This window comes from Acomys russatus, chromosome 12, assembly GCF_903995435.1.
Source record: "Acomys russatus chromosome 12, mAcoRus1.1, whole genome shotgun sequence".
In the NCBI taxonomy this organism is placed as follows: Eukaryota; Metazoa; Chordata; class Mammalia; order Rodentia; family Muridae; genus Acomys; species Acomys russatus.
In genome coordinates, this window is record NC_067148.1 from 38898608 (window position 1) to 38917856 (window position 19249).

General features: G+C 46.3%; 1 protein-coding gene and 3 non-coding genes across 6 annotated transcripts in view; all 4 read left to right on the plus strand.

Annotated features, from left to right (window-relative positions):
- Atg16l1 (autophagy related 16 like 1) overlaps positions 1 to 16242 on the plus strand; it is a 32758-nt gene extending 16516 nt beyond the window's left edge. For all 3 annotated transcript variants that reach the window (XM_051154271.1, XM_051154272.1, XM_051154273.1), the window contains 10 exons: positions 379 to 481; positions 3618 to 3723; positions 4573 to 4643; positions 6297 to 6368; positions 11961 to 12081; positions 12636 to 12741; positions 13543 to 13692; positions 13781 to 13828; positions 14621 to 14722; positions 15405 to 16242. In XM_051154271.1, coding sequence (XP_051010228.1) covers positions 379 to 481; positions 3618 to 3723; positions 4573 to 4643; positions 6297 to 6368; positions 11961 to 12081; positions 12636 to 12741; positions 13543 to 13692; positions 13781 to 13828; positions 14621 to 14722; positions 15405 to 15498 — 973 coding nt within the window. In that variant the 3' untranslated portion in view covers positions 15499 to 16242. The remainder of the gene's footprint in view (positions 1 to 378; positions 482 to 3617; positions 3724 to 4572; positions 4644 to 6296; positions 6369 to 11960; positions 12082 to 12635; positions 12742 to 13542; positions 13693 to 13780; positions 13829 to 14620; positions 14723 to 15404) is intronic.
- LOC127196778 (small Cajal body-specific RNA 6) lies at positions 1537 to 1806 on the plus strand. Its single transcript, XR_007831545.1, has one exon. It is a non-coding gene; the product is annotated as a small Cajal body-specific RNA 6 (non-coding RNA).
- Positions 2219 to 2325, plus strand: LOC127196758 (U6 spliceosomal RNA). The gene has a single exon (XR_007831530.1). It is a non-coding gene; the product is annotated as a U6 spliceosomal RNA (small nuclear RNA).
- LOC127196777 (small Cajal body-specific RNA 6) lies at positions 10047 to 10309 on the plus strand. Its single transcript, XR_007831544.1, has one exon. It is a non-coding gene; the product is annotated as a small Cajal body-specific RNA 6 (non-coding RNA).
- Positions 16243 to 19249: the final 3007 nt, after the last annotated feature.

Sequence of the window (19249 nt, forward strand, 5' to 3'; positions counted from 1 at the left end):
AAAAGCTAGGCATGGAAATCAGCTTAAAACGGTGTTTCAGAGTGCCAGAGGTTTGCCTCTAAGCTAGCTAGTGTGTTAGGTTGAGAACGTTTCCCCTCAGCTCACTGACAGGGCAAGCAACTTTTGTTCAAGACTACTACTGTGCTGAGTTTTGGAGCCCGTGAGTTAGCAAACAGGAAAGTAAGGTGTGTGCTAACTCTTTTTTTGTCATTATAGTGAGATGGTATGAGTCCCGAATTTTGGAGAGTCTAGAAAGACAATAGCTATTAGCATAGGCACACTGCATAAGCAAGGTCGTTGTTGAGGCCTGTCTGGCAGTTTGATGGACACTGTTCCTGTGCAGTTTTGTATAATGGCTGCCTTTGTGTTGTTCTTTAGGAGACGCTCTGTCTCTTCCATCCCAGTCCCCCAGGACAATGTGGATACCCATCCTGCTTCTGGTAAAGATGTGAGAGTCCCAACCACTGCGTTGTATGTCTTTGTAAGTATGCTTTGTACCCAGCCCCTTCTGAGCCTAGGACCATAGCAAGATCCACACCTAAAAGGTCTTTGGGGGCTGCGTCTAGGCTTCCCTTGCTCACTGAGACGTGCTGGCTTTGTGACCTGTGAGAAATGAAGGCATGCTGTGCTTACCTTCAGCACACAGTTTGTTAGAGACATCCTCTGCAGCAGGCTGAAAGGCTTGCTGGCTTGAGCAGTGGGGCAAGAGAAACTAGGGATGGAGAGGAAACTGTAATTTGTGGGATTGATTTCACCAGTTAGCTACAATTTAAGATGAAATTCCTGATGGGGGCTGTGTCTTTCACAGGCACTAGAGAAATGGCTCAGGTTAAAAAGTGGGAAGCTAAGAGAAGACTGAACAGTTAAGAGAACTAGCTGCTCTTCCAGAAGACCTGAGTTTGATTTTTAACACCCATATGGCACTTTACAACTGTCCGTAACTCCAGTTCCAAGGAATCCAAGGCCCTCTTCCGGCCCCATGGCCACCAGCTATATGCATGGTGCACAAATAGTGAAGCCCACCAGGGCAGGTGTTGGTTTCATAAATCAAACTGTGTCTGGATAACTAACCACTAAGAGCATATGATTGGAAGCAGGGCACACACTGCCTGGACTGAAAACACTGTATGACCTGGGATTCTAAGTTGGGTTCTGGCAGTAACAGTTAACCTTGGGGTAGAGAGCAGAAATTGGTCCAGCCTGAGAAGATGTGGTCTACCTCTCTCAAGCTTTCAGAACAGAGGGGAGGCAGAGAGCCATCATGACTTGCAGTGCCGGGGGTTGGTTAAGGTGGGTTTGGGCACTGATTTGAGAGGGACATGCGGCTCAAAGCAGCCTGCTTTCAGTTAGCGCCATAGAAATGGAATGGTACCTGGGTGGTGGTGGGGGAAGAATTTCATTGGTAGTCAGTCACTGCCATGTGGTGAGCTGAGGCCCGGGTGCTGAATGAGCTCTGCTTTGGAGGAGGAGTTGGACAGCAGCAGGGCCATACCACCCCACTCCTGTGATTCCATATTGGGCTGAGCACCTTACAGAGGTCAATGATGATTGGTAAAAGGTCTGATTGCACGGAATGTCACAGCTCCTTCCCCGCCCTCCACTCCCAGCAGCCCCTTTATGTCCTAGCACATTAAAGTCATGTGCATGGGATAGTGGGGCAGCTGATACTTAGGATTCTGCCAGTGTGTGTTCCGAGAGTAAATGGTTCACAGCTGACTACCATCCAACAGAACCCATCATACAGGAGTCTTGATGAGTGGCGGATGGATGTGACAGTGCATGATCTCAAGTTTTCAATCTGAGACCTCAGGGACTGCATGAGGTGAAAAGGTCAGGTCACCTACCAGATTTTCAGCAGGTGGACATGAGCAGGAAAGTGGATAATCATGTCACCAAAGTGCTAGTTACACCCCAGTCAGTTGGGGAGATGCTCTCCTGCCTTGTTGGACTTGAAGCAAAACCTAGACAGAAGCTTTGTCTGTAAGCAGTTGTATATTCACTGTAGTGCTGGGAGGGTGTTAGCAACACTACCTCTAGTTCTTCCCCTTTTATCTATTCTCATACTGAACATGGTTGCTCAGCCATATTAATTGCCCTGGGAAAGTGGCAAATGCGTTTAATCCCAGCACTCAGGAAATAGAGGCAAGAGAATCTGTAAGTAAAGGGTCAGCCTAATCCAGAAACTAATTGCCAACCTATCTCAAAAAAGGAATTTCCAGTGCTCGCTTTGGCAGCACATATACTAAAATTGGAACTATGCAGAGAAGATGAGCATGGCCCCTGTGCCAGGGTGACACGCAAATTCATGAAGCACTCCATTATTTTATCATAGTTCTTCTTGCTGTAGGTAGTTTATTGTATATATGTGTAATAATTGTATATGTAAAAAATAAAGGGTGTTTAATTTAAAAAAGGAATTTCTGTATGAAGAACTTATAATTCTCCTAAAATAGCACTTTTATTGGTAGTTCATTCACTTTTCAAGCACAATTTGGGTCAAAAAATTTTTTCTGGTAAATAAACAAACTGAAGCCACAGGAAGTTAGGCACTTGATGAGCCGCACATTGTTAATACATGCTAGAGCTGTTTCCAGAATGAGCTACACAGACTCACAGTGTTAGGATCGGCCAGGACCTTTGCTGGGCTGCATAGATGGCTCAGTAGATGAGAGTGTTTGCTGTGAGCTATGAGGACGTGTGGTCATGTCCTTAGACCCCATTAAAAAGCTGAATAGCTTTGTGCCTGTGACCCTAGCACTGGGAGTAGAGGGCAGCACACTCAAGCGCGCTGGCCCACGTATACATACGCGCACACACACACGGAAGCTTTCCCTGGGGTGCTGTGTATTGTCAGGTGCATAGCTGTAATATTAGTGATAAGTAACAAGAGTGATCTACTACATATCTGACGTGAAAGAGGCACTGGGAGGCTGGAGAGATGTCTCAGTAGTTAAATGTGCTTTGCTGCTCTTTTAGAAAACCTGAATTTGCTTTCCAACTCGCTCATCCCACAGACAGCTCATAACTACCTGTCACTCCACTTTCAAGGGATTCGAAGCCCTCTTCTGGCCCTCATACATACACTCAAAGTGTTAAAGAAAAAAACAATTCACTTATTTACTTTTAAGCTAGAAGATTAAATAAATCATTATGGTTCTTAGCAATAAAATTAATGCAAAGACAAACTTTAGGCAGTATATGTTAATTGAGCTTCTGGCAGTCTTTCTGCTTTCTGAGGGCTCAGGTTAGAGAGAAGTGTGTGCTACCACACCTGGCTGACTTTGAAAACTTTTTGTTAAAGTGAATAAAAATCAAACATAGTAGCAGACTTTTGTAACCCTAGCACTCAGAAGGCTAAGGCAAGAAGAGGATTGATTGGACTACACAGTGAGATAGCACTGTATTCAAACGAGCAGATTCATGCCACTGTAGCTGTAAGAGTAACGTGAAATCAGCCTGTGAGGCGGCTCTGGATGCGGAGTCCACCCAGTTTATAGTTGGCTCCAGCTCTAGTTAAGGGTGCATGTTTGGCCTAGGGTTAGGCATTTGGAGTGTGTATATAAGTCTTAGGTGCCTGGGTAACTATAATTGAGTTTGAAGCAGGTACTGTCTTACAGGATGCACATGATGGAGAAGTCAACGCAGTGCAGTTCAGCCCAGGCTCCAGGTTACTGGCCACTGGAGGCATGGACCGGAGGGTTAAACTTTGGGAAGTATTTGGAGGTAAGAGCCCTAGTGTCCTGAGAAGGAAGCTCTGGCAGCATCTGAATGGCTTTTCACTTTGCTTTGAATTTCATTTTATTTTATTTTGAATTACATTTTTGTGCTCTTTGGTCTGAGACAGTCTTGCTGTATGCACAGGTTAGCCTGGAACTCATGCTTCTGCTGTGTCTTCCCTGGGGCTGAGGTCAGAATCTCATGCTTTCAACCCTGAAGCCTTCTCTAGGCTCTAGAGCAAAGAGAAAGACGCAGTTACTGCTTTTGATGTTTGCTTAAGCAAGAGCCGTCAGTTGAACCTTTTGGTCTGACTATATTGATCATTGTTGAAGCATTGTACCTGTCTCCTCTGAATCTGATTTGCAGGAAAGTGGCTCAGTTAAACCCCTGAATCTGTTGAAGCCTGTGAGAGTGTCATGTTTTCCTCAGAGACTTACGTTAGGACAAACAGAATGACTAAAGTTGTTTGAAGATCAAACTCCACCAGCAGGAAGTAAATCCTGGCAGATATGCTTTAAAAACATTAATCAGCTGCAGATGGAGCTCAGAGTCCAACAGGTTTTTAGGCTGTATGAAATGAAGATTACCAAAACAGGAATTATGAAAAGTTGGTCATCACTTCCAAAATGTTAGTTTCCATCAGTAATGATGACGCCCAAGCATTAATGTAGCAAATTCATGCCTGAATCTGCAGTTGCGGGACTCAGATTGCAGTGGAACGCTCCTTCTGTTTTCCTCTGTTTATCTTGTCTGATTCTTCTGTGCTGCACAAAAGCTCCAGTTCAGTGTTATGATTGACTTGCCCCCTTGAAATGCATTTACTAACTTTACTTTTTTAAATTTTGTTTCATGCAGATAAGTGTGAACTCAAGGGCTCTCTGTCTGGCAGTAACGCGGGAATTACAAGCATTGAGTTTGATAGTGCTGTAAGTGCCTGGTGTCCGTGGTCTTAGGTTGTTTGCTGCTTTGTTTGTTGAGACGAGGTCTCTGCATAACCCTGGTCACTATGTAGACCAGACTGGCCTGCCTCTGCCTTCCAAGTATGTTCTACCATCCTGGCCTGTTTTAGGGATTAAAAAAAAAAAGAATTTAAGATACCTGATTTTGACATTAAAACACAACAACAAAACCACAAGACTTCCGTGTTCGTTGCAGTTTGAATCCAGTCACGCTGGGGGTGGGGGGGGTTAGGAGTAGACCAGAGGCTAGGCTTCTCTTGATTCTCACTACTTCGATATATTTCCCAGCCCCATTCAGTATGCTTACATGCATGTTCCTAGGGGTCAGGGTGCTGTCTGCTCTCAAGGAATTCCCCTCTAAAAGAACCAGGCCAGCAAGGTAGCTCAACAGGTATAGGCACTGTTGCCAAGCCTGACCACCTGTGTTAGATCCTTGGGACCCACATGGCAGAGCGAGAACTGACTCCTGGTGGTTGTCCTCTGATCTACACACACACACACACACACACACACACACACACACTATATTTAAAGACAATGGCAGGAAAGCATTGAGTTGTAGGTCATAGTACTAAGGTAATATAGCTCTGGGGTGGCTTAAGGAACAAAAAAGCCATTTGAGGCAGACCTCAAGGTCATATGCCAAGGGCGGACATTGCGAGTACAGGCAGAGGAAGCAGAGAGAAGATCTGGAGCACAACAGGTCCAGTAGCTGGTGAATGATGGCAGCATCCCTATTGCTCAAGAGTAGTCAGTGAGTGGGAGGAACCTTTTCTTTGTTTTCTGAAAGCCCCTGAGTCCTGAAACATTTTGTTGCCTTCCTGGGGAAAGGTACTTTACACATCTGCCTCTCACAAAGCTGAGAACATTATCTGAAAGGATGAGCACTGGCTAGGTGTTAGTCATCTTTATGCCTCAAGCAGTGGTGCCTGTTTATCAGGGAAATATAAGGAAATAAGACTGGTTAGTTGGGTGGGCCAGGAAGCATGTGATGTCAAAGGTTTAGACAACCATAAAGCCATTCTGAGAGTCTTGAAAGGCTTTTCTTAGCAGTTCTGGGGATCAAAGCCCCAGGAACTTGGGTGTACTGCACAAATGTCATACCTCTGAGCTACCTTAGTTCCTGAGAGGTTTTGAAAAACAGGTTTGGAATAAAGAGGCCGATCTAAAATGTCCCCTGAAAGCCCAGGAGGGCTGAAACAGTGCGCCTTCAAAGGAAGGAGCAGAACTAACAGGTGGAAGATGGACAGCCACAAAGGTGGTAGGAGATGAGTTAGAAGGGTGGGGCCTCCAGGCTTTCTGGTTTGATCAGTATTGTAAGGAAGTCCCTCTTGTTGTTAAGGACATGGGTGAAGGGAAAGGTGAGAGGGCAAAGGCGAGTTCCACTGTGAACTTGACGAGTCTGCTGCACTCATGTACAGTCGAGTGAATTCAGGAAGGACTCAGCCTTAGACTGGGTCAGGGTAGTTATCAACACACTGGCAGTATACATTATGTCTAGCTTAGAGGTGTAGTGGAAAGCATCTGAATTCTTCTTGGACCTGGCAACTGGGGAATTTGTACTTTGTGAACTGAATTTTGCTAAACTTTTTTTTTCTCTCTCTTTTCTTTTTCTTGTAGGGAGCTTACCTCTTAGCAGCTTCAAATGATTTTGCAAGCCGAATCTGGACTGTGGATGATTATCGATTACGGGTGAGACCCAGTTGAGAAAGCTAGCATAATTGTCGAATTGCACGTGGCGATCGATGTGTGAAATTTAAAAAAAAAAAGTGGCAGGTGTTTCTATAGTTCTCTCTGGAAATTATATTTAATTTATGCTTTTCTCTGGGAAAATATGTGGGGTCTTCCTTTGCAATCTTAAGTTGCCAAAGGTCTTATTTCAACAAATTTTTCATTGATAGTCTCAGGACTCTGTTCCTAAAAAACAGTTATATTTAGTAACCTGTTTTAGCTTAACTTGTCAAATTATGACACCAGCATGTGAGTTGTGGCTCTTAAGAGCCTTAAGCCCTAAAAGTTTGCTCATAGTTGGGAATTAGGGTTATAGAAATCCATGCGTGTACTTAGTGAGTTAGCTTATGGGTAGTAAAGCTGGGAAACAGGTGCAGGAGAATGGTGGACTGCAGCAAGGGGCTGCTGCAGCTTCTGTCTGTGCAAGCGCTCCACACGATCTCAGCTCCACAGTTCTGCATCCTACACATGGACAAGGTGCCTGGCCAGTGCCGTGGGCCACACAGTAGCCACCCTGTGGTCAGCTGTCATTTGTTTAACTTTTTTTTTTTTTTTAAGATTTATTTTTATTTTTAGTTGTATTCCTGTGTCTGCTTGGATGTATATGCACATGAGTACATGTATCTATGGAGCTTAAAGGTATCGCAGGAAACTGTGAGCCACCAGCAAAGAGCGTGCAAGCGCACACAGAGAAAGCATGCGCGCTTGCACAGAGAAAGCATGCGCGCGCGCACACAGAGAAAGCATGTGTGCACATACACCTTTTTTGTTTTTTGAATCAGAGTCTTCCTATGTTATCTTGTCCTATTGTATCAGCCAAGTTGGTCTCTCTACTTTGCAGCAATCCTCCTGTCTCTTCCTCCTCAGTGCTATGATATGACACTGCACAGCTCTATTTATCTTTTATTGGGCATTTAAGATTGAGTGACTACTTCAAGGAGTTAGCTTGTTTAAAAAGAAAGCATTTCTTTTTTTGTTTTTGTTTTTGTTTTGTTGTTGTTGTTTTTTGAGACAGGGTCTCTCTGTGTAGCCTTGGTTGTCCTGGACTCTCTTTGTAGACCAGGCTGGCCTTGAACCCACTGCAGTCTGCCTGCCTCTGTCTCCCGAGTGCTAAGATTAAAGGTGTGCACCACCACCGCCTGGCTTATGTATTTCTTTTAACTGTCCAGGAGCTCGGATAAGGGAAGTAGATGGCATGAGTTCAGGTAGGGGTGAGGAGTAGTAAGGTCACACAGTTAAATAATAGTGTCAAATTTGAATTGAGGCCTGCACTTCTAGGTGAAAGAGTGCTGACCAACTATGGAAGAGGAACCTGCAAGTTTCTTTATACTGTGCTCTGGGAGGAAGAGAGAGGAAGCATTTGAGGTGACATGAAGTAGGGGGTGGTGGGTCCCCCCTCCCCCATTGGTACAGAAAAATTATAGATAGGTGGGAGTCACCGTCCTGAAGTAAGGATGAGGCAACTGGAGAAGTAGACCTAGAGGTGGCAGTCAAAGCTGAAGCACAGACCTAGCCAGTGGGCCACTCGTATGGATGAGCTGGGTGCTGGTGACACTGTGCTTGGGCGTTAGCATCCTTTGATAGGTAGCCTTGAGGGCTGTGGCCTGCTTGCAGCATGTCTTGTCCCTAGGTAAATGGGAGATGTGGAAGCCTTTTTTCAATAACTTTTTCTGTACCTGAAGAACTCAAGCAGCTCTTGCTAGGTTCAGGGAATGAAGTAGGCTCCCCTGTTGGGAGAAACTCTGGCTTCTGTGTACACCCTAGTTCATGGGTTTGGAGGACACTTGGACTATCCCTTCATGGTGTGCCTGAAAACTTGTCTCCTTGGTTCTTGGCGAGGGACTGTGTTGGGAGAGACTAGAATTTGAGAAGCAGCTGGTTGAGTGCCTTCCTGTAAATGCATCCTAGAAACATGTGGCACTGGCTGCTTTCCTTAAAGTCTTGTCACTACAGGTCCCTGGCCACTCTGTACGGTTTGCATCAAGTGGCTCACTTTTCTGACTATCCCACCTCTCACCTCTTCAGTGCTGTGGAGAAGTAGCCACTTGAGGTCTGGTTGAGGCCTAAGAGTACATGGCTGTGGGTGCACTCTGCAATGCAGAGTTGAGACTGTGGCTTCATATCAGAGGGACCCAATATCCTATTCTGACCTCTGTGCATGGTACATCTACATAGTGATCCACACAGTCTGCCTTGAGGCCCACAGGGAACATGCACAAGACCCCTTAGGGACAGCGGCTCTTCAGACTCCATTTTGAAGCTTCAGCTGTGGTGGGATCTAAATCTACTCCTATCTCTGATTAATGCCTCTTTAAAGAAGCTGAAATTTGAAGGTAGTATTCAAGTTAAATATTAAAAATAAACTTCAAAAATATCTAATGTCTTTAGCATGGTGGCTTATGCCTAAAATCTCAGCACTTGGGGGGCTGAGGCAGGAGATTGCACATTAGGTCAGAAGTCAGAATCTGTTTCTCCTTCCACTGTGTCAGTTCAGGGATGAAATTCAAGTTATCAGGCCTGGTGGTGAGGACTTTAACCCACTGAGCCATCTCACAGCCCAGCTCTGTCTCCTTCAGCCCTCCGGTGTGCATGTAAAAGGTTGAGTCCTTGGACTTCAGGTACTTGTAAAGGCATTCTTTCCACATAAAGGGGGAAAATAGAACATGCCTTTAGCCCTAACACTTGGGAGGCAGAAAAGGGAATATCTTAAATATCTATGTGTTTATGGCCAGCTTGATCTACATAGTGAGTTATAGGACAGCCAGGACTAAGCAGGGAGACCCTGCCTCAAGAAAGAAAAAGAGAAAAAATTGTTTGCATTAATTCATGTGGGGGAGGGATGTGTATGCTATGGGACTTACTGGTCCAGGACATTCTTTTCTTAATTAGAAGTAAAACAGTAATGAGCCCTTTGAATTGCGGGGGACGGGGTTAAAGTTTAGTCAGGTGTGTTGTACATACCTTTAATCCAGTCTGATCAGCTTAGAAAGCTCTAGTACAACCGTTATGGTTAAGACTCTGTCTTTAATTGAAAAAAAGAAAAAGATCCGGGTGTGGTGGCACACACCTTTAATCCCAGCACTCAGGAGGCAGAGGCAGGTGGATCGCTGTGAGTTTGAGGTCAGCCTGGTCTATAAAGCGAGTGTAGGACAGCCAAGATAATATAGAGAAATCCTGTCTCAAAAAACAAAAAAAGAAAAGAAAAAAATTAACCCCAAGGGAGCCAGAGGTAGCTCAACAAATAAGTGCTTACCCTGAGAAACCTGATGATTTGGGTTTGGTCCCATATGAAGCAAAGAGAGAAATGCCCACTGAACAATCACACATAAAATTAATAATGATGGTGATGATGATGATATAAAAATCAGAGCTGAAGAGATACCTCAGCCATTGAGTGCCAAGCTGCTCTTGCAGAGACCAGAGTTTTTTTTACCTGTAGCATCAACTGAAGGGGATTCAGTGCCTCTCATTTCCATGGAAACTGCAATGGTGTGCACAAAAAAGTAATCCTGTAAAAATAAAAAGCCAGGCATGTTAGTACATGCCTTTAGTCCCAGCACTCAGAAGGCAGCTGCCTTCTACATAGTGAGATCTTGTCTCAAAAAGGAAAACAAAAACAAAAAACCTACCTTGAAAAGAGGTCAATGATGACTAGTAAAAGGTCTGACACCCGAGGCCACCTCTCAACAGCCTATGTCCCCAGCTGCTTGCTTCTCTCATAATGCTCTAGTAGTGCTGTCATGGGCAAAAGCAGAAGCTGACATGCAGTGATGTCTCCATTCTGTGTTCCCTGACAAGCACAGAGAAGACACTGGTTGGCATCCAACAGCTTAGTCACCAAGGGATTGATTGTTGGGAGTGCTGGTGTCCTTGGATATGATCTGACATTTTAAGCTGAGACCTCTTATTTTAAGCACCATGGCTTCTGACTGTGTGTATGGAATTCTGATGGTTCCTTCTGTAGATTAAGCCTGCAGTGGGCCTGCCTAGCCTCAGTTTAAGTATAGAACTGACTTTCAGTGGCACTGAATAAAGTCTGTCTTTGTTCATTTGAGCCATGCGTAGTGGTGAACCTGTTAATACAGCACTGGAGAGGGGGAAGCAAGAGGCTTTTTAAAGCATCCTCCTCCTGCTTCCTCTTTCCTGTTTTTTGAATTTCAAGGTCTTTATGAAATTTGATGCTGGTTTTAAGGTTGGGTTTGTATTTATCTTTAGTAGATTTCCCCCAACCCCCGACCCCCTCCTCTGCTGGGTCCTAGAGCCTCATATGTGCTAGATAAGTGCTCTGCCGCCAAGCTAGTCTTTTTTTGTTTGTTTTGTTTTGTTTTGTGTTTTGTTTTCCAAGACAGTGTTTCTCCGTGTTAGCCTTGGCTGTCCTGGACTCACTTTGTAGACCAGGCTGGCCTGGAACTCACAGCAATCCATCTGCCTCTGGAGTGTTGGGATTAAAGGTGTGTGCCAACATGCCCAGCTGTCCGAGCTAGTCTTACAGTGTTGCCACAGCTGATTTTGAGTTAACAGATTTCAGGAATCCAGGTACTAGGACTATGTATGCAACACCACGCCTGCCTTCATTTTTGTGGTTTTGATCTGTGTTACTCAGCTTTCTGTCACTGTTATGAGAGACCTAAGTAAGATAGGACAAAATAGCTGACACCAACAACTCGAGCTCAGGTTGCTTGGACTTGTGGTAGCATAATACATTGTGTAGCTGAGGTTTGCCTGGTGTGAGAATCAGAGAGCAAAACAGGAAGCATGGGGGCGGGTGTGCTCAGTGTGTTCTTTTCTCATTGGACACCTCAACACAGCAGTCCTTACGCACCGTTCAAGATCAAACCAAAGCAATATCTCATCTCTAGGCAGCACCCAGACGTGGTTTCTCAGAGTTCCACCTCAGGTCAGAGCTAGGGCTGCATATGTGAAGCTGTGTTCCGTATGCCGTGTTTCCTTTCTCTTGCCTTCTGATTTTTTTGAGAATGTGTGGCAGGATTTCAGGGCCTTTCATCTACTTTATTGAGTTCTTATACCTCTACCTCCCTTTTCCCCACCTTTACTCCCTCCAGCACTAGGTAGGAGAGAAAGAAGGCTAGAGGGGAAAGGAGGTGTCCACATCTTTAAACTGCTTCCTTCTGATTAGTGCCATTGCGTTCCTTGGGGCAAATCCAATCCATCTAGTCAGGATTTATCTCCAACTTCTTCTCTTTTCCCGTGGCTATTTGACAAACAGGAGGAGCAGCTGCACCTCTTCTCTTGGGGCTCTGGGCTTTTTATATCCTCTCTAGAGTCCCTAGAGTTTAACAGTCTTCAGCTGGCGAATTATACCCCTGCCAGAGCATGCAGGAGGCCAGTAGTCTGCTGCTGTGGACAGCCTGAGGCAGCCCCATAGCCCACACCTGGGATTAAAACAACATATTTACATAACATAACTGAGTTGTTTTTGTTTTTGTTTTTTGTTTTTTTTAAGACCCCAGAATTATCACTACAGCTCTGGAGTTTCTCCAGGAGGGCAGTATGTCACCCCACATCTCACCCTGGTGGTGTCCTCTCTTTTAGCACACACTCACAGGCCACAGTGGGAAAGTGCTGTCTGCCAAATTCCTGCTGGACAATGCGCGGATAGTCTCAGGAAGTCACGACCGGACCCTCAAACTCTGGGACCTACGCAGCAAAGTCTGTGAGGAAATTCAGTCTTCTGTGTGTGTTTGTATAGATATTAGTGGGGGGGGGGTGATGTTCCCACGTCAGAGCCTGCATTTTGTGTGTTCAATTTGTTTGTTTGTTTGTTTGGGGAGGGGAGGGTGGTGATATAGTTTACTGTTTGTTTGGGTTTTTGTTTTTACAGTTTTTTTGGTTTGTTGGTTTCTGGTTTTTTGGGGGGGATTTTTGTTTTGTTTTGTTTTGGGGTTTTTTTGGGGGGGGTTGGTTTTTCGAGACAGGGTTTCTCTGTGTAGTCCTGGACTTACTTTGTAGACCAGGATGGCCTCAGACTCACAGAGATCTGCCTGTCTCTGTTACAGGCGTGCACCACCGCACCCAGCTTTTGTGTGTGTTCAGTCTGAACCCCAGGTTTATTTCAGTTTGGGGGCACTGGGATATTGAGGGTGGTTTCTGCTTGATTTCTCATTTCAATTCATGATTTTGGGGACTCAGTGGTCAAGAATGTAGCCATATTATATATGTTCAAGCCACTTAGTTGCCTTTGATTGATGACGTTTGGTTTTCTTCCAGGCATAAAGACAGTGTTTGCAGGATCCAGCTGCAATGACATTGTTTGCACTGAGCAATGTGTAATGAGTGGACATTTTGACAAGAAGATTCGTTTTTGGGATATCCGGTATGTCACCTAAGAGCTCAGTGGGGAGGCTGATGAGAATTATTTACATATGGAGTCATGAGCATGCTTTGTGTGGGGGTGTGTTCTCATACTCAGGGACTGGCAGAGCTCCAGGACACCTGGGTCTAAGCTGGGCTTTTCTTTATACAAAGTAGTCAGCGTCATGTGCTGTGCATACACTATGTGCCAAATGCTCTGCCATTTGTAAGATGAGCAGAGATGAAAAGCTACTCACTCCTACTTTTAGGCAAATGAAGGCAGAACACAAGGCAGTGAACAGTGTGCTGTAGTGAAGCCAGGCCTCTCCGTAGTGGTGGGGATGGCTTAGGGCCGGCAGGCTCTCCAGACACCACAGCAGCTTGCATGCTAGCCTCGTGTAAATGCTAAGTGTAACACCATTGAAATTGTACTCATCTGGGGCTGGAGGACAGATCAAGGGTAGGACGCATGCTTATGCACCTGAGGCCTCAGATTCAGTCCATAGAAATCACCAAAGGAAGTTTTTTTAAAAAGTGTATAGTTGCCCTAGTTCACTCCAGCTTATCAGGAGTTCTGGTTGGTAATTGTCATGTTATTCTAAAAACAAGCAAGGAAATTCCTAACCAGTTTCATGGTTCTAGTCCTCAACAGTCCTTCCTGTAGGCCTTTTTGTTGGGAATATCTCAGCAGCAGGAGTGAGGCTAGGGACATGCTTGCTGCCTGCCTTTGAATTCAGACTGTTGGATTTAGCTGAGTGGCGACATTTCTACTCAAGTTGGAAGTGGCCCACCTGCATTAGGTCTCAGGCTCTGTCTCTCTTAGGTCAGAGAGTGTGGTCCGAGAAATGGAACTGTTGGGGAAGATCACAGCTCTGGACTTAAACCCTGAGAGAACTGAGCTCCTGAGCTGCTCCCGGGATGACATGCTAAAAGTTATTGACCTCCGGACAAATGCTATCAAGCAGACATTCAGGTACTGGGCCCTGGGCCTGGCCTTGCTACTTGTGTCCTGCTGGGTGAGTACATAGTGCCTAGCACCTAATCTCTGTGCTTTGTTTCAGTGCTCCTGGATTCAAATGTGGCTCTGACTGGACCCGAGTTGTCTTTAGGTTAGTAGCCCTGTTCTTCCCGCTACTTGGTTTATCTCAGAGGTTCTGAGTGAGCTTCCACAGTCCCCTCTTCGCCCATCTACTTGCCAAGACTTGACACAAACACTGGAAAGGCCTGGCATCCCTGGGGTGGACCAGCACAGTTTGTTTGGAGGTGCCCCTGAAAGGTGATCCAGTGTCCCTCTCTGCAGTCTGCCTTCTGTGTATCATAACTTTTCTTAAGTGTATTTTGGAGTCAACGCTCACAGTAGGGAAAAGTGTCTATTTCATGTGGTGTGGGTGAGGCCTCATGAGCGTGTGTGTATGCAGAGAGGGCTAAGAGGAGGACACCATGTGTTCTCCACCACTCCACCTGCTCCCTTGAGACCCTAGAGCTAGCTGACCACCGCACTGTGGTGCATGTGTGCGCATGTACTTTTTTCACATGGAATTTAGAGATTAGAACTTGGATCGTCATGCTGCAGCAAACACTCTGAAACATTAGGCCATCTCCCCAGCCTGTTTCAACATTTCATGCTTTCCCCTCCCTCCTGTCACTGAACTATGCACCAAGCAGATCAACAGGCAGAAACCATAAGCTTTTAAAAACTTGGCTTTGGGCTCCCCGTGTGTTGCTTGAGTCTGATAGATAGGGCATGGAGCCTCAAGAAGCAGCATGGCTCTGCTCTTTGGTAGCCAGTGACAAACACATGTGGCTGCTCACGACTAGCACGTGACCTGCATCTGTGAGCCCAGGAGTGGTCGTGTGAAGTCAAAGTTCTATAGTTTTTGCCCTCTTGTTGTGTTCTCCAGCCCTGATGGCAGTTACGTGGCAGCAGGGTCAGCCGAGGGTTCTCTTTATGTCTGGAGTGTGCTCACGGGGAAAGTGGAGAAGGTTCTTTCAAAACAGCACAGGTAAGGTGAACCCCTTGAGTGTGTGTACTCGGGCCCACATCTCTAGCAGAACCTGTAATTTCATCCCGGGGTCGGGGGCGCTATATTGCCTTCTTTGGTTGGGTGTGACCCTCAGTGGGTTCCTTGAGGACAGTCCCCTCCCCATTTGCAGGGCTGATTGACCAAGGTTAGTAGCCAGGCTTCACCACACAACAGTATAGCAGACCACAGTGACTGAGATGTAGCAGGTAGAGCCATTGATCGGTGGCCACTGGGGGAAAGCTCAGAGCTCCTCTCCTCGACCTTCTTTGCTTTCCTACTCCATCCTCCATCCCTCCTCCCTTTCTTATTTTGTCAGTAACACCATGGGCTCTTCCTTCCTGATCTTCTACCACATAGGTAGCACTTGGGCTTCTTATTACGAAGTCTGCGCTTAAAGCTACCTGCCAGCTAAAGCACAGGCCCTGGCTTCCTGTGGGTCGCCGGGTGTTCTTTTCCCCTCTTTCCTCAGGGCTACTCTTGGACTGAGCCCGCTACGGCCTGGTTGCTAAAGGAGACAGCATCTTCTAGCTAGTTGAGTGCTGCTTACTAGAACAGTGCAGCTTTCTTAGCATAAGCCCTACTGCGGGTGGGTATGCCTCCATTTTCCACATGCCTGGGCCTGGTGTCTAGCTGACTGATCTCTTCTTATCCATCCTTAAAGCTCTTCCATAAATGCGGTGGCGTGGGCCCCCTCGGGCTTGCACGTTGTCAGTGTGGACAAAGGAAGCAGAGCTGTGCTATGGGCACAGCCTTGATGCACACCCTCAGGAGCAGCTCGGGACCCCCACAGCCCATCTTGGAGGTGATGTGTCCTCCTAGAGAAGAGCTGGAGCCATGTGGTGCCACAGCTTCCTGAGGACTTTGACTGAAGGTCTCCAGTGGCCAAGAAGAACCAACACTGAATCAGATGACCCTGCAGGTCCTTCACAGAGGTTTAGATTCTTGTCTGCGTTTGGGTGGGAAACACTACTAACTCTGACCTTCATACCTCATGGGGAGCACAGGGTCCCTGCTGGGTCTCCCCACTGGACAGTGCCAAGGACAACCGCACACACTGGGTATTGGGTCCCCTGTGCTTTTCCCGTTTTTCCAAAGTCTGTTGTGCCTGATGCATACCCCCTTTCTGTGGGGTAACTTACTTAGGAGACTCACTGTAGGCATTGGGTCAGTGGAAACCAAATGCAGGGCCTGTCCTCATGTGACAAAGGATGAGTGGATCTGTTTCCAGGGCTGGTAGTATGTCTGGTCTTACTGCTGAAACCTCCTGCATCTTTGGCTGGCCTTCAGAACTCCAGGCTCCCCTCCTGCCAACACTTCCACATAGCTTTGTGTGTGCTTGTGTAAGAGGAAAGGGCTGTGCCAACCTTTCCCTGTCAGGTAGATTAGCAGCAGAGGTGAGAAACACATCTTTACCCTGCATTGCTGCATGTGCAAAGCAGGTGGCTGAGTGCTCACCTGGGCCTCTGCTGGCCTGGAACTGTGAGTCTAGCCACCACCTGTGCATGTGCAAAGCAGGTGGCTGAGTGCTTACCTGGGCCTCTGCTGGCCTGGAACTGTGAGTCTAGCCACCACCTGTGCATGCAGGGACCTCAGTGTTTGGTACAAGAAGCCTATCTAGGAGCAGGTTATGATGAAGGCAGAGGAAGCATTATCTGTACTGCTCACCTGCGCACATGGTCCGAGCTCTGTGTGTGGATGTCTGAAGCACCATGTGTTTGTCACATTTATTTGCACTTTATTTTTTGCCTCCACACTGGTTCTCTGGACAGTAGGGACAGAAGTGCTAGAGCTAGGGCAGCAGGACAGCCCTCTTGCCCAGCGTGCAACTCACCCGTTGGTTTGCTACCGGAGAGCTTTTGTTGATGGAAGTTGAAGTTCGCTGGCCAGGGCACATCTTTTATTTATTTAATTATGTGTCCCAACAGAACTTGATTATAAATAAAGAAAAAAATCTGTTATATGCTTTTCAAACTCCTTGCATCTTGATTGTTTTTTCTTTTATGCCCTTAAGTTATGGGGAGGGGGACTGATTTTTTTCTGATACTTAATCCTTTTTGGAGATAAGGTCTTGCTTTGTTTGTAGCCTAGACCAGCCTCTTGCTTCCCAGCGGATGGAGCAAAAAGGGTACACAACCTTGCCCAACAGGTACTTAGTGTTTCCAGATAATAGAGGGGCTTTCCTGTCATTTTTGGCCATTTTCAGCATGTCGCCTGCCCCATAAACTACTACTCCCTATAAACACTAGTACTTGGTGTCCTATGCAAGTCTGAACACTAGGGAAGAGTTTGCAGGTCCCCCTTCTCCCCCATTGGGTGTTGCTGTGGACTGATACCCTGCCTCCGCTGAGTAAGTCAGAGCACAGAAACTGCCTGGCCGTTCACCAGTCTTAGGCAAACAGCTGTGAGCTATCAGACATGAACTACCCTTGTAAGGGAGAAGGGGAGCGTCAGGTGAGCATCACAGTTGCTTTAGGTCACCCTGGTTTTGAACTGGAAGCCAAGCTGCTCTTGGCTTAGTTCATCCATCCTCCCCAGCATCCTCTTTCTTTCTTAACTGGCAGCACTGAGCACTGGGCGTGTGTCTTGTTCACACCAGGTCTGCACCTTCCTTGCCTGCAGGTGGAGTCCTCGCATCACTGTGGGTTTCTAGTCTAGGCTTTGCATGGTGTGGTCTTGTTTTCAGGTGTTTCTCACATATAGCCACCAGGGAGGCTGTCTCCTAGTCTAACTGCCTCCTAGTAATACAACCTGTTCAGTCTGTATGTTACTTGTATATAACAGGATATTTTTAATTAACAGTTTAATGTTCACTAGGTCATTTCCTAATGCAGTATTATACATCAGGTTAGAGGCTTCAGTCCTAAAGGCTCTGTCGTCCCCCACCTCACACACACACACACACACACACACACACACACACACATACCTCCTGAGTTAGGGTCTCACTGTGTAACTGACTGCCTATAACTCATAGAGATCCTCCTGCCTTTGGAGTGCTGTGATTAAAAGGGGGAACCGTCATGCCTGACTCTTGTGTACTGCTTTTTAATCATATATCCTAGACTCTGGGGCACAGGGTATTCTGTGGCTTTACAGTAAATGTATGGAGGAGAGGGCGGGGGCACCTCAGTTCCCAATGATAGTTTGGCTGGGAAACAAGATTGCTATGAATCAAGGTACACAGGGCACCCATGTGTCTTCAAGTTCGTTTGCCTAACTGGGATTTGTCAGCCTCCCAACTTGAATCATGCCATTTACACACTAGCCTTTGTGGAACATGCTGAGGTGAGTAACATGCTAGATTGTACTACTTCTGCTTTTATGGAAGCCACCGTTTTAATTTCTATAAGGTGATCTAAGTCGTAATAAAATGAGGTTTCTGTTCGAGTTTAGTCATCTGAATTATTTATTTTAAAAATGGGAGAAAGTTTCACAGCTGAGTTCTGGCCAGCTTCATGACCTCAGATGGGCCCATTTTTGCGAATCCTTTCTTGACCTTGTCTGCCACTCCAGATCTGTATGCGGAGGCATGCCGAGTGACTTAGCTATGCTGCTCTCTGTATCCTATTTCAATACAGTAGATCCAAGTTTTCATCTGTCAACTTGAATCTTAAATGAAATGAAGGGTCCCCAAACTTGAGTGGGTTTCTCTAGAAGTGCCTGCCTAGATGTGCAGGCCAGCAGAGATCACACTGATCCATTCACAGCTGCCTCGCCTGAGCAGGCTGCTGCTGTGATCTCAGCTCTGGCTTCCATTGCATTCTTCGCTGGTCTGTGGCATACCTCTGAGCCCTTCCTGACCTATCATCACTATCATATGACCCAGCCAGACCACTCCTGAGCACTGCAAAGATACTTGCAGGTTTTCACAACAGCAAAGATGTAGAATCAGCCTAGATGTTCATCGAGACATAAATGTGTGGTGAAACGTGGCATGCACACATGGTGGGATTTCTTGAACCATAAAAAAACCATGAAGTTTGTAGGATGGAACTGGAAAACATGCTAAGCAAGGTAGCCCTAGCTGCTCAAAAGTGGAACTGAGTTTCTCATTGTTAAGTATTTGTCAGTGGAAGTGAATGTGGGTAAAAAGTCAGGAAACTAGAAAGGGAAATGGGATGGGAGTGTTTTAAAGCAGTGGGTGGGGAAGACAATAGAAAACACGGGAGTGGAAGATGGAACACTAGGGATGAAAGGGAAATGGAGGGAGAGAACATACATATGATGAAGCAAGGAAGCCTGTAATGCTGGGCATGGTGGTGCATGCTTCCGGAGGCAGAGGCAGGAGGATCTCTGTGAGTTAAAGGCCAGGCTGGTCTACAAAGCAAGTCCAGGACAGCCAAGGCTACACAGAGAACCCTGTCTCGGGGGGGAGAAAAAGAAAAGAAACCTCTAAGCTGCTTTTTAATTGTAAAATTACATTTACTTGTCTGTATGTACATGGACAGCTGTGTGCCACAGCACATGTGTAGAGGTCAGAGAGCAACTTGTAGGAATTGGTTCCAC